This window comes from Cebus imitator, unplaced genomic scaffold (assembly GCF_001604975.1).
Source record: "Cebus imitator isolate Cc_AM_T3 unplaced genomic scaffold, Cebus_imitator-1.0 Scaffold95, whole genome shotgun sequence".
NCBI classification, from domain to species: Eukaryota; Metazoa; Chordata; class Mammalia; order Primates; family Cebidae; genus Cebus; species Cebus imitator.
In genome coordinates this window covers 6,240,441-6,252,782 of record NW_016107410.1, presented here as the reverse complement: position 1 = coordinate 6,252,782, position 12,342 = coordinate 6,240,441, and the positions used below count along the sequence as shown (strand labels likewise).

General features: G+C 40.2%; 1 protein-coding gene across 5 annotated transcripts in view; it reads left to right on the top strand.

Moving 5' to 3' along the window:
* The window catches only part of ZRANB3 (zinc finger RANBP2-type containing 3), a 277,334-nt gene that overhangs the window by 249,515 nt on the left and 15,477 nt on the right, over positions 1-12,342 (top strand). For all 5 annotated transcript variants that reach the window (XM_017536065.1, XM_017536061.1, XM_017536060.2 and 2 more), the window contains 2 exons: positions 4,554-4,655; positions 6,148-6,290. In XM_017536065.1, coding sequence (XP_017391554.1) covers positions 4,554-4,655; positions 6,148-6,290 — 245 coding nt within the window. The remainder of the gene's footprint in view (positions 1-4,553; positions 4,656-6,147; positions 6,291-12,342) is intronic.

Here is a 12,342-nt window from a genome sequence, read left to right as displayed (position 1 = left end):
TGGAGACAAAGTGGCTCTGTTGCCCAGGCTAGAGTGTAGTGGCGCAATCTCAGCTCGCTGCAACCTCCACCTCCTGGGTTCAGGCAGTTCTCCTGCCTCAGCCTCCCAAGTAGCTGGGACTACAGGTGCTTGCCACCACGTCCAGCTAATTTTTGTATATTTAGTAGAGACGGGTTTCACCATGTTAGCCAGGCTAGTCTAGGTCTCCTGACCTTATGATCCACCCATCTCGGCCTCCCAAAGTGCTAGGATTACAGGTATGAGCCACTGCACCAGGCCATTTTTTTGTTTTCCTTTTTTAATAGTGAGAGGGTCTTGCTATGTTGCCCAGGCTGGTCTCAAACTCCTGGGTTCAAACAGTTCACCCACCCCAGCCTCCTAAAGTGCTAGGATTACAAGCATGAACCACCATGCCTGATCAACAATTATTTTTAAGTGAATAAATGCATATTTTAAGAGAAATAAACCCATTATGTATTTATATAAATAACATTTTTTAATTTAAAATATATTTTTGAAGTCAAAAAATATTTAGTGAGGAGAGTGTCATGTCTTACATGTTTAGCAATTTTCTCTGAAGTCTTAATGGAAAACAGTGGGATTCTCATATCTGCCTCTGCATTCAGTTTGTTGAGATAGCATGTCATGTAGCCAATGGAAAAAGTCACCATACATTTGTGAAAGAATGAGATTGGAAAAGGCAAATAGGATCTCATTATTACGACTCATTATTAGTATGAAAACACTTATGACTTTCTGAAAAGATCACTGGAACCGCGTGAGAATCTGTGGCCTGGGTAGATTATGAATACTTTTATTTGGTCTAAAATTTTAAATTTCTAATCGTTATAAGTACAGTAAGATAGTATTTGAAACTTTCAAAACACATTGGCCCATTATATCAATGTTTAAAAGATAATATGTTGGAGATAACCAAACTTTCAATTACAGGTTTTATACTAAACCAAATATAGGTATAGTGTACCATGTGATAATCTTCACTTAGGAGGAGATGGCTCGGATCATGAATACCAGAATCCCCAAGCAGCCTCTAGCATGGGACCATGGCTGAGAGAGAGACACCAAGAACAAAGCCAGGCAGTAATCAATGCTCTTCTTATAGGTGTGGAGCCTGGTCTACCATGTGGAGCCTCTGACAGGGTGCACCAGTGACTCCTTTGCTCATCTTGAGGCAAATTTAAGTGCCTGACCCACTCATTGCCCATATTGGGGGAGCTCTACGTCATGCTTCTTTCTCAGACCATCACATGAGAGGGACAGAGAAATTTTCAAGAGGGGCTTGAAGGTAGAGAAACCAAAGGGCAGACACCAAGCAGAGCATACCACAGAAATCCAGAAGCCCTTCAATTCTTTAAGCTTTTTTTACTCTGTACAGTGAAAACTCTGCCTCTTGGAACACCTGATCACTGTTTTATCCATGTTGGGGTGGAGACAGGGAGAGAACTGCAAGCTCCTGGTAGAGGGTATAATGCACCTGCTGCCAAACCAAACCACAGCAACCAAAAACCACCTCACTGGCCCGTATTCGGGCTCTGCCACCAGCCCAGTAGCCTGGGACACTGCTGCTTCCTGACATCTCTGTTAATGGTCTCAAATATATTTTTATGACTGTTCTAAATACTTACATGTCCCTTTACCATAAAATGTTATCACCGAACTAATTTTCCAAACACGAGACACTAAGCAGATGAATTGTTCACATATCTTTTCACAACCAGAGTCGAGTTTAAATGAAAGCTTTCCTTTTCACCTTAAAAGAGCTGAAGTAAGGCCAGGTGCAGTGGCTCACACCTATAATCCCAACACTTTGGGAGGCCGAGGCAGGTGGATCACCCGAGGTTAGGAATTCTCAACCAGCCTGGCCAACATGGTGAAAGCCCTTCTCTACTAAAAATACAAAAATTAGCCAGGCGTTTTGGTAGGTGCCTATAATCCCAGCTACTTGGGAGGCTGAGGCAGGAGAATTGCTTGAACCTGGGAGGCAGGGGTTGCAGTGAGCCGAGACCGCACCATTGCACTCCACCCTGGGCAGCAAGAGCAAAATTCCATCTCAAAAAAAAACTGAAGTAAAATCTGGATAAAATTCTTAGTTCCGCTGGGTGTGATGGCTCACACCTTTAATCCCAGAGGTTTGGGAGGCCGAGGCAAGCAGATCATAAGGTGAGGAGTTCAAGACCAGCCTGGCCAACATGGTGAAACCCTATCTCTACTAAAAATGCAAAAAATTAGCTGGGCGTGGTAGAAGTCACCTCTAATTCCAGCTGCTCAGGAGGCTGAGGCAGGAGAATCACTTGAACCCGGAGGTGTAGCTTGCAGTGAGCCGAGACCGTGCCACTGCACTCCAGCCTGGGCAACAGAGTGAGACTCCGTGTCAAAAAAAAAAAAAAACTTGTTAAGGTATTCTAAAAGAATACCCGTTAAAAAGAAGAGTAGTTGTCCAGGTGCAGTGGCTCACGCCTGTAATCCTAGCACTTTGGGAGGCCAAGGTGGGTGGATCACCTGAGGTCAGGAGTTCAAGACCAGCCTGGCCATCATGGTGAAATCCCATCTTTTAAAAAAAAAAAAGAAGAGTAGTAACAGACATTTAGCATCCTGTGTCATATTAGAACTGTTCATTTCAGCAGAATCTCAAGTATATATCAGGGTTTAGAATTACATATGACCATTACGTGTCAGAATTTTTAATTAATGCATACTTTTTGTCTTTTTTTCCATAGTAATTGTGGGAGCTGTAACTTTTTTTTAACTGAGAGAATATGAGTTCAACTATTGTCGATATAATAGATTTTCATATAAGAGGCTCTTCTTTCTCTTTATAAAGGAAATACCTCTACTCATGTTTAACTGACTACACTGCTATATGTGGTTACTTTCTACCCTTAAGATTTCGGGGAACAGGCATGATAGTTCATGCCTATAGTCCTAGCACTTTGGGAGGCTGAGGTGGGAGGATCACTTGAGCCCAGGATTTTGAGACTAGACTGGGCAACATGGTGAAACCCTGTCTCTACAAAAACACAAAATTAGCCAGGTGTGGTGGAACGCACTTGTAATTCCAGCTACTTGGGAGGCGAGGTGGGAGGATCACCTGGTCCCAGGAGGTTGAGGCTGCAGTGAGCTGAGATCATACCACTGCACTCCAGCCTGGGCGACAGAATGAGACCTTGTCCCCTCTCCCCCCTCGCCCCAAAAAGAAGTGTTGGGGGCGGTGGGGGAATATTTCAGGATGTTGCGCACCCAATTATTGGGACGTAAATGCAGTTCCACTTATTCTCCAGGTGGCCCCATTGGCAGACAGTCCTCATTGACTGATATTGTGACATTGCTTTGGGGGAGCAAATTTTTAAATAATTTATCTAGAATTGATCTTTCTACCTTTTCTTTTTTTTTTTTTTTTTTTTTTTTTTTTTTCTTTTTTTTTTTTTTTTTTTTTTTTTAACGGAGTCTCACTGTGTCTCCAGACTGGAGTGCAGTGGCACGATCTCAGCTCACTGCAACCTCCACCTCCCAGGTTCAAGCGATTCTCCTGCCTCAAATTCCCAAGTAGCTGGGACTGCAGGCATGCACCACCATGCCCGGCAAATTTTTTGTATTTTATTAGAGACGGGCCGCACGTGGTGGCTCACACCTGTAATCCTAGCACTTGGGGAGGCTGAGGCGGGCAGACCACTGGAGGTCAGGAGTTCAAGACCAGCCTGACCAATATGGTGAAACCCCGTCTCTAAATATATATACATATATATTTACATATACACATATATACATATAGAGACCATCCCCACCAACATAGTGAAACCCCGTCTCTAAATACATATACATAAATATATGTATATATATTTATATATGTATATATGTGTATATATATTTATATATGTATATATATTTAGAGATGGGGTTTCACTATGTTGGTGGGGATGGTCTCGATATCTTGACTCTGTGATTTGCCCACCTCAGCCTCCCAAAGTGCTGGGATTACAGGCGGGAGCCACTGTGCCTGGCTTCTACCTTCTCTTTATTTCCTTATTCCTGTAACAGTGGACAGGCATATCATTTGGGGAAGGTTATTCAGACTATTCTTTGACACCCTTCTTTAATGTGATACTTATATTGTCAGTGAGTATATATTTGCAAATTTGGGAATGATTGTGCTACTATTAACTTAAAAGATGTAATATTCTTCTGTATTAATTTGCAATGTACAAATTGTATTATTTTGATACTTATTTTCAAGATTAGTCAGTAGAAAAGAGTATGACACAGCAATAAACGCAGCATTCCAGGCGGAAGGCAATAGCTTTGGGTAAGGCATGGGCAGTGGAGGCATTCAGTGCAATAGAGAGCCTGCCTCCCCTTCTTGGCTCACAGTTTCTCCAGGGGAGCCATATTGGTGGACTCTTGTCTAGAATGTGTCACCTCAGTTTTTATTTTAGGAGACTATGCGTATTGTGTCATAATGTAATTATTTTCATTAAAAATAGTTGCTAGTGCCTATAAAAAAATGGATTATTAATGTCTTCCTAATCCATCATCAGGATGGAAAACAGATGAGCTGTAATTTCATTCCTTTGGATATAAAATTAGACCTTTGGGAAGATTTACCAGCAAGCTTTCAGCTGAAACAAAATCGCTCTCTGGTAAGAATAGTTTTAAATAAAATGGCTTTATTTATTTTAAATAAATTTGTTTTAGTAAAGTTAATGATCTTTTTGAGTTTAATTTTTTAAAAGCACTTTGTGGCATGTTGTAGAGTCAAATCACTGGTTGCATTTTCATCAGTCTAGGCGGTGCCTATTAATTGCCCAGTGCTAAGAATATATGTGAGATCTGTTTCCTTGGCAAATGATCACACCTAGAGTTACTGTTTCTGTGGATAGAATCATTCTCACATTATTTAATTTCTCATTCACAGGATTAGCAACTGTGATATTTGTATCGGCTAGAACCACATTTTTTTTCTATTAAGGTTTAAGTTCTAACAATGACAAATTCCGAGATCAGAGATTATACCTTATTGGGTGATTCTTGATTCATCATCAGAAGCACCAGCATGCAGCTCCAGGCCAAATTCCTGCCAGAGAGGTCTTAACACTGATCTGTGGCTGATTTTCCTTCTCTGCCAAGAAGGGTCATCATGAGCAGGGGCTGATCCAGCATGCTGTGTACCATTTTTACAAGAAAATGGTGATTAGTTTTTTACAGTTTGAGTGGCAATGAAGCATTGCTTATAGGTCACCTGTACCTGTTTTAAATGAAAAGGTATTTACTTGGTAAGCTATTTACTTGGTATCACCTAATCCTGATTCTCAGAGTCCCAAAAAATATCCACTTATATATACTTGAATAATAAGTAAGAGTAATGGTAACCCTACTAAAAATGTCCCAGATTTATTGATTTTTTTTTTCCTGTGAAAACTTAGGCATCATTTACAAAGCAATTCTCAGATATTGCACTGTCATTCTGTCACGCAGTTTTGCCTTGACCCCTGCTGGGGTATGTACATCCAGACCTTTTTTGGTCTCAATGAGCATATTATCACTGTTGATCCTATGTGTGTTAAGGGCATACACTGCATGTCCTGACATATGCCTTTAGAGAAAAAGATCTCTTGGGTGGGTATGATGGCTCACACCTATAATGCCAACACTTTGGGAGGCAAGGCAGGAGGATCACTTGAGCCCAGGAGTTTGAGACCAGCCTGGGCAACATAGTGAGACCCTTTCTCTACAAAAAATAGAAAAACTAGCCAGGTGTGGTGGCATGTGCCTACAGTCCCAGCTCCTCAGGAGACTGAGGGAGGACTGCTGGAGTGCAGGAGGTCAAACCATGATCATGCCACTGCACTTAGAGCAAAACCCTATCTCAACAGAGCAAGTAGAAGGAACAGAGCAAGAACTTATCTCAAAAAGAAAAAAAAAAAAAAAAGATCTCTTAAGAACTGCTGTAGGTAGTTTACAATAAAGATATGAAAACTGCATCAAATTAAAGAAAGCTTTAGGTTGTGGAACTCAAAAGCCTATTTGGGGGACACAACAAAATAGCATTTTTCTGATGTTGTCAATAGGCTCACTTTCAAAGGAAGATGGCTAGTGAGCTATTAACTCTTTTGTTATCTCATTTTCTGCCAGATTTTGAGGTTTGTTCGAGAATGGAGTAGTCTAACTGCCATGAAGCAAGGGATAATCAGGAAAAGTGGACAGCTATTCTGTAGCCCAATTCTTGCTTTGGAAGAGATCACAAAGCAACAAACTAAACAAAATGTCACCAAAAGGTATGAGTTGTCTTTCTTTTTTTGATTTTGTATTATATTACTTTTCATGGTTCTTTCCATAGGTGGGTCTGATGCATCTTTTGGAACCACTAATGAAATCCTGATGAGTTATGAGAAAATTATGCATAAAATCATAGCTATATTATTTTATAACAATGTAATTATATATTTAGTGAATTTGATAAAATCTGCTGAAAGAGATCAGGTTGTCCAGATCTTACTCACCATGAGTTCCATTTATCAACAAAAAAGAGCAGAGTCACAGCATGGTACAACCTATGACCTGCCAAGCCTGGGACACTTACTAGCAACAGGAGTACATTTTATTCTTAGAACATCAGAGCATGCCTCTGGACCCCATCTGCTCTGCCCTCCTGTGGGTAAGTATGATGCTGTACAGCAAGGGAGCTGGTTCTATTTGAATGCGTCACTACCGAAGTAATGGAATATAACTATAATCATGTCCATGATTAGAAATGAAATAAAATAAAGATTGTCTGTCAGATATTTGTGACTGTTTTGCCCTTATCATTATAGGTCCCTTTCTAATTTCTATACAGTTGATTTCCTTCCTTGTCATCACAATCATCTTTATCCCCTTGTGTGATCTCAAATCCCCATTCTTTGTAAACCTTTTTCTAAGCATGAAGCAAGGATTATCAGGAAAAGTGATCAGCTGTTTTGTAGCCCAATCCTTGCTTTTGAAAGAGATTGCAGGTTAGGCACAGTGGCTCATACCTGTGATCCAAACACTTTGGTAGGCCAAGGCAGGTAGATTGCATGAGCCTAGGAGTTCAGTGATCAGCCTGGGAAACATAGCTACTCGGAAGGCAGAGCTGGGAGGATCGCTTGAGCATGGGAGGTTAAGGCTGCAATGAACCAAGATTGTACCACTGCACTCCAGCCTGGGCAACAGAGTGAGACCCTGTCTCAAACAAAACAAAACAAAACAAGAGATTGCAAAGCAACAAACCAAACCGCAGCATTGACAGAGAAAACCCTTTAGCTCTTGCTGTCTCCATACTCTTCATGCTTATATTCCATCAGTTTATTAGAGAGGTTTTCTTTCTCTAGCTTTTTCCATGCACCCAGGTGAAAATAATCCATTAATGGTTGAGGGTGGGGAGGAGCAGGGGACTGAGAACATGGTTAATTAAATAAATTATGATAGTTCCATACGGTGAAAATCTTTTTCATTGTTTCAAAATATGGCATATGGTACATTTATTTGTTTGTAAGAACAAGGAATGATACTTGTGATAAATTGTTAAGGGTAAATATAAATTGTAAAAAAAAAAGAGGGGGATGGAGACACAAACTTTACTGTTTGCACAAATAGCACAACTGGCTATTATTAACATAGAAATTATCTAGAAGGATACCTTAGGAATTCTTAACATGAGTTCCTCTGGGACAGTGGTTTTCAATTGGGAACAATTTGGTCCCATTGGGTGGTAGCGTCTGGAGACATTATAAATGTAAAGGATGTGACTAGGGAGTATGTAGTGGGTAGAGGCCCAGGATGCTGCTGAGAATCCTACAGTGAATAGGACTGCACTCCCCAAGACAGAATTATCCATTTCAAAATGTGTATATTACCACTGTTGAGAAATCTTGCTCTAGGACATAAAACTTGAGGATTTGTGGAGGTAGTAAGAACTTTATGCCAGGATTACAAACTCATAGGACTAAAAACAAAACAGGAACCACAAATGAATGAATGAGGTCAGTTATCAAGCTAGAAAAGAATGAGATATGGGCCGAAACTATGTCAAATAGGTAGATTTGGAACCCATTTGAAGTCATTGAAATTCTGATTTAAAAATAAAATACTGGACTGGGCGCGGTGGCTCATGCCTGTAATTCCAGCACTTTTGAAGGCCAAGGAGGACAGATTGCTTGAACCCAGAGTTCAAGACCAGGCTGGGCAACATGGAAAAACCCCATCTCTACAAAAAAAAACAGAAAAATTAGCTAGGCATGGCGGTGCATGCCTGTAGTCCCAGGCTGAGGTGGGAGGATCACCTCAGCCCCAGGAGGTAAAGGCTGCAGTGAGCCATGATTGCACCACTTCACTTCAGCCTGGGAGACAGAGTGAAACCCTGTCTTAGAAATAAAATAAGATAAAATAAAAATAAATTAAATGAATTTAATTTAATTTAATAAAATTTAAAAATTGAATTTAAAAAAAAAAAACTGGCTAGCCATGATGGCTTACACCTGTAATGCTAGCACTTTGGGAAGCCAAGGTGGAAAGATCACTTGAGGCCAAGAGCTCGAGACCAGACTGGTCAACATAAGCTAGACCCTGTCTCTACAAAAAATAGCCAGGTATGGCGACTCACACCTGCTATTTGGGAGGCTGAGGCAGGAGGATCACCTGAACCCAGGAGGTTAAGGTTGCAATGAGCTGTGATCATGCCACTGCACTCCATCCTGGGTTGACAAAGCAAGGCCCAGTCTCAAAATGAATGAATAAATTTAAAATGCTGTATGAATGAGTACAGTAAAGCCCTTTGACTAATTGAATTTATCCATAAGTTACCAGTTTTGGACTCTTGGCCTGAACTCTTCTGTAACAGTTGATTTTTTTCCCATGGGCATGTGTCACTTTCTATAAAAATGCATTTAAAATATATATGTTACATATTTATGTACATATATAGACATACTTACACATAAGGACACACACACACACACATACACACATATATCAAAAAACACAATGCCTATTTTATTTTTCCAGATACTTCCTGTCCTCTCAATCTTTCTCATTTTTGTAACTAGTCTTTGCTGGAGTATTGACCTTCTCTTTCTCACATGATCATAATTCTCTTCATAACTGAATTTCTAAGTATTTCTAGACATGCCCTATTATTTCTTCTCCATCAGACATTGATGACCACTTAAAGTGTCATCTGAGAAAGGCAACTGGTCAGGTTTAAAAGCAAGAGACAGTTCATAAAACCAAAGTCAAACACACAGTGTTATCAATATAAAGGATATAATTTGTGTTAACAAACAGCAGATTAAGTAATATGATTTGTATTTTTAGGAGCTAACTCTAGCAGCAGTTGGGAGATTTGATCAAAAAGGGCAAGACTCAAAGTGTGGAGTTAAGTTACATTTTTCTATAGTTGCCATAACAAAATACCACAAATTTAGAAGCTTAAAACAACAGACATCTATTATCTCACAGTTCTATGAGTAAGAAATCCAAGTTGGCTATTACTAGTTTTCTAGTAATGCTCTGGATTTACAATGAAGGAATCAAAGTATTGGCTGACCGGGCTCTAATTGATAAGCTTGGAAAATAATTCACCTCCAAGCTCACTAAGATTGTTGGCAGAACTCATTTCCTTGCAGTTGTAGGACTGAGGTTCCTGTTTTTTGCTGGCTGTCAGCTGAGGCCACCATCAACTCCTAGAGGCTTCTCTATGGTCCTAGTACATGGACCTCTACTTCTTGGAATCTCTGCCTTCCTCTTCTGCTTTTAAGGGCTCAAGTGATTACATTGGGCCCACTCAGTAACCTCCCTATCTTAAAGTGGGCTGATCAGCAACCTAATTATATCTATAAAGTCCTTTTGTAGCATTATCTAAATTAGTTATTGATTAAATAACCTGGGTACAGGAATCCTAGAAGGTGTCTTAAAATTCTGCCTGCTATACAAGTTAAAAGACTATTATAGTAGACCTGGAGAAAAATGATGAGGATCTATATTAAGTTATTACAGTGAGAATCAGGAAAGAGAATGAAGAGAGCTATTAAGGAGGTATATCTGGAGACTTGGTGACTGATTACAGAGAGGCAGAGAGAGAGAGGCCTCCAGAGAAACCAACTTAGCCGCATCATGAAATGAAACCTTTGTACCTGCAGCGGGGAGATACTGTCAGGAAGCATTCTGATTCTTGCTGCAGAACCCAAGTTAAGTCTCAGTAATTTGGAATAATGATGTATCTCTGAAAGCAAATGTGAAATATGCTGTTGAACAGCAGCATTGACTGGCAGTCTGTATGAGGACCAGTTAGAGACTACTGTTACCAGTTCACTTTATAGAGAAACTGAATCAGAGTCTCTAGACTTAGAAACATCAGGCTCAGTAAAGAGTGAGGTATTATATTGAAAAGTGAAACTCCCCAGACCCCCTTTTTTTTTTTTTTGCCAGCTTTCAGATTGACAGCAGCTACATTTTACTTTCTTTTTTTTTTTTTAAATGGAGTCTTGCTCTGTCCTCCAGGCTGGAGTGCAATGTCATGATCTCGGCTCACTGCAGCCTCCACCTCCCGGGTTCAAGTGATTCTCCTGCCTCAGCCCCCTGAGTAGCTGTGATTACAGGCATGAGCTACCATGCCTGGCTAATTTTTTGTATCTGTAGTAGAGACGGGGTTTCACCATGTTGGCCAGGCTGGTCTCAAAACTCCTGACCTCATGATCCACCCGACTCCACCTCCTAAAGTGCTGAGATTACAGACATGAACCACTGTGTTCAGGCCATTTTATTTCCTAAGCAGGAGGTTATAAGATTTATCTCTTAAAAATATTGAATGGTTCTGAAAAAAGAGCTACAGTTTAACTTGGGGCATTCTCCCAAGTGCAATGGCTAGGTCCCCAACCCGATTATCCTCTAGTGATGTCGACCAGTTTGCAGGCCCCATCCAAGCTCAGAGCTTGCAATCAGCTTTTGAATATCTCACTCTTACATTTGAATGGAAGCCAAGATCACCAGCCACTGTTTTGGTTACAGAGTTCCATTTATCAGAGGCAGGCCTAATTCACTTGAAGCCCTGACTTGTTTAGGATGCCAACTGTTTAATCTCTAGTTAGAGTTGAGCTCCAAAGCAGGTCAGAAATCCAGAGCCCAAGATTGTATTCATTGATGTGGGCCACTTTCCAGCGTACACTCTTCTTACAAAAATTGCCATCATCCACTCCTTTTACTATCCAGGAATTAGTTTAGGAGACAACATTCTCCCTTCTCTATTTGCTAAAATTGGGATTTACCATAATGATCCTTTTGGGAGTTGGTGAACTTCCTAGTAAACCTCAGTAGAAAATTAAGTATTGGCAACTTGTAGCTAGGTTTGAAAAGTTGTTAGCTCCTTTTTTTGGAATTGGTTCATCTGTTTCTTGTGGTTTCCAAAAATTTATTCTTAAACCTCTTGTAGGAAAGCAAAAGGTTATTTTTAGTGCCTAAATCTCTGACTAGATTTCTCAGCATCTTTTAAAGTTACTGAATTAGGGTTTTAAGCTTTTAAACATTGAATAATACCTCAGGCAAGGCTTAATATCCCACTGCCCCCAAAGCTAGGAAGCTTTTGAGTTCATCTAGAATCCACAGAAATACTTTCCCAAAGTGCATTTTTCAAGGGAATAGAATGGTTGAAGAAATTTTTGGAGGTGGGGCCAGAGAAGGAGACAGTTTGAGAACTAAAAGGGCAAGTTTAATTTACTGTGCTTTAACTACTGCTGCTACCCAGACTGGAGAACAATGGCTTGATTTCCTTTTTGGCCTAAGAGAGACATGCAAGTAGAGTACAAACATGTGAAAAGATATTCCCCCTTACTCTTAATAGGAATGCAAATTTTAAAATCTATGATGAGATACCTGTCATTATTAGCAGAAGCTTCTGAAAATGGCATTGTGCTAGTGAAAGAGAAGAAACAGATATTCATTCATTGCTGGTGGACACGTACACTGGTATAACCTTAGAGGAAAGAAATTTGTCAAAATCTACCCACATTTAAAACACCTAAGACCTTTGACCCAGGAATTCTACTTCTGGAGATTTTATTCTACAGATACATAATGTATAGAAAGTATCATATATAACTATATCTATTGCAGCATTGTTTGTGATAGCAAAGACTGGAAACAACCTAAATGTCCATCAATCAGACTGGTTAAATTTATGGTTTATCCAAATAATGGAATAATATGGAGCCATTTAAAAGAATAGGGAAACTGCAGCCGGGTGTGGTGGTTCATGCCTGTAATCTCAGCACTTTGGGAGGCCAAGGTGGGTGCATCATGAGGTCAGGAGTTCGAGAC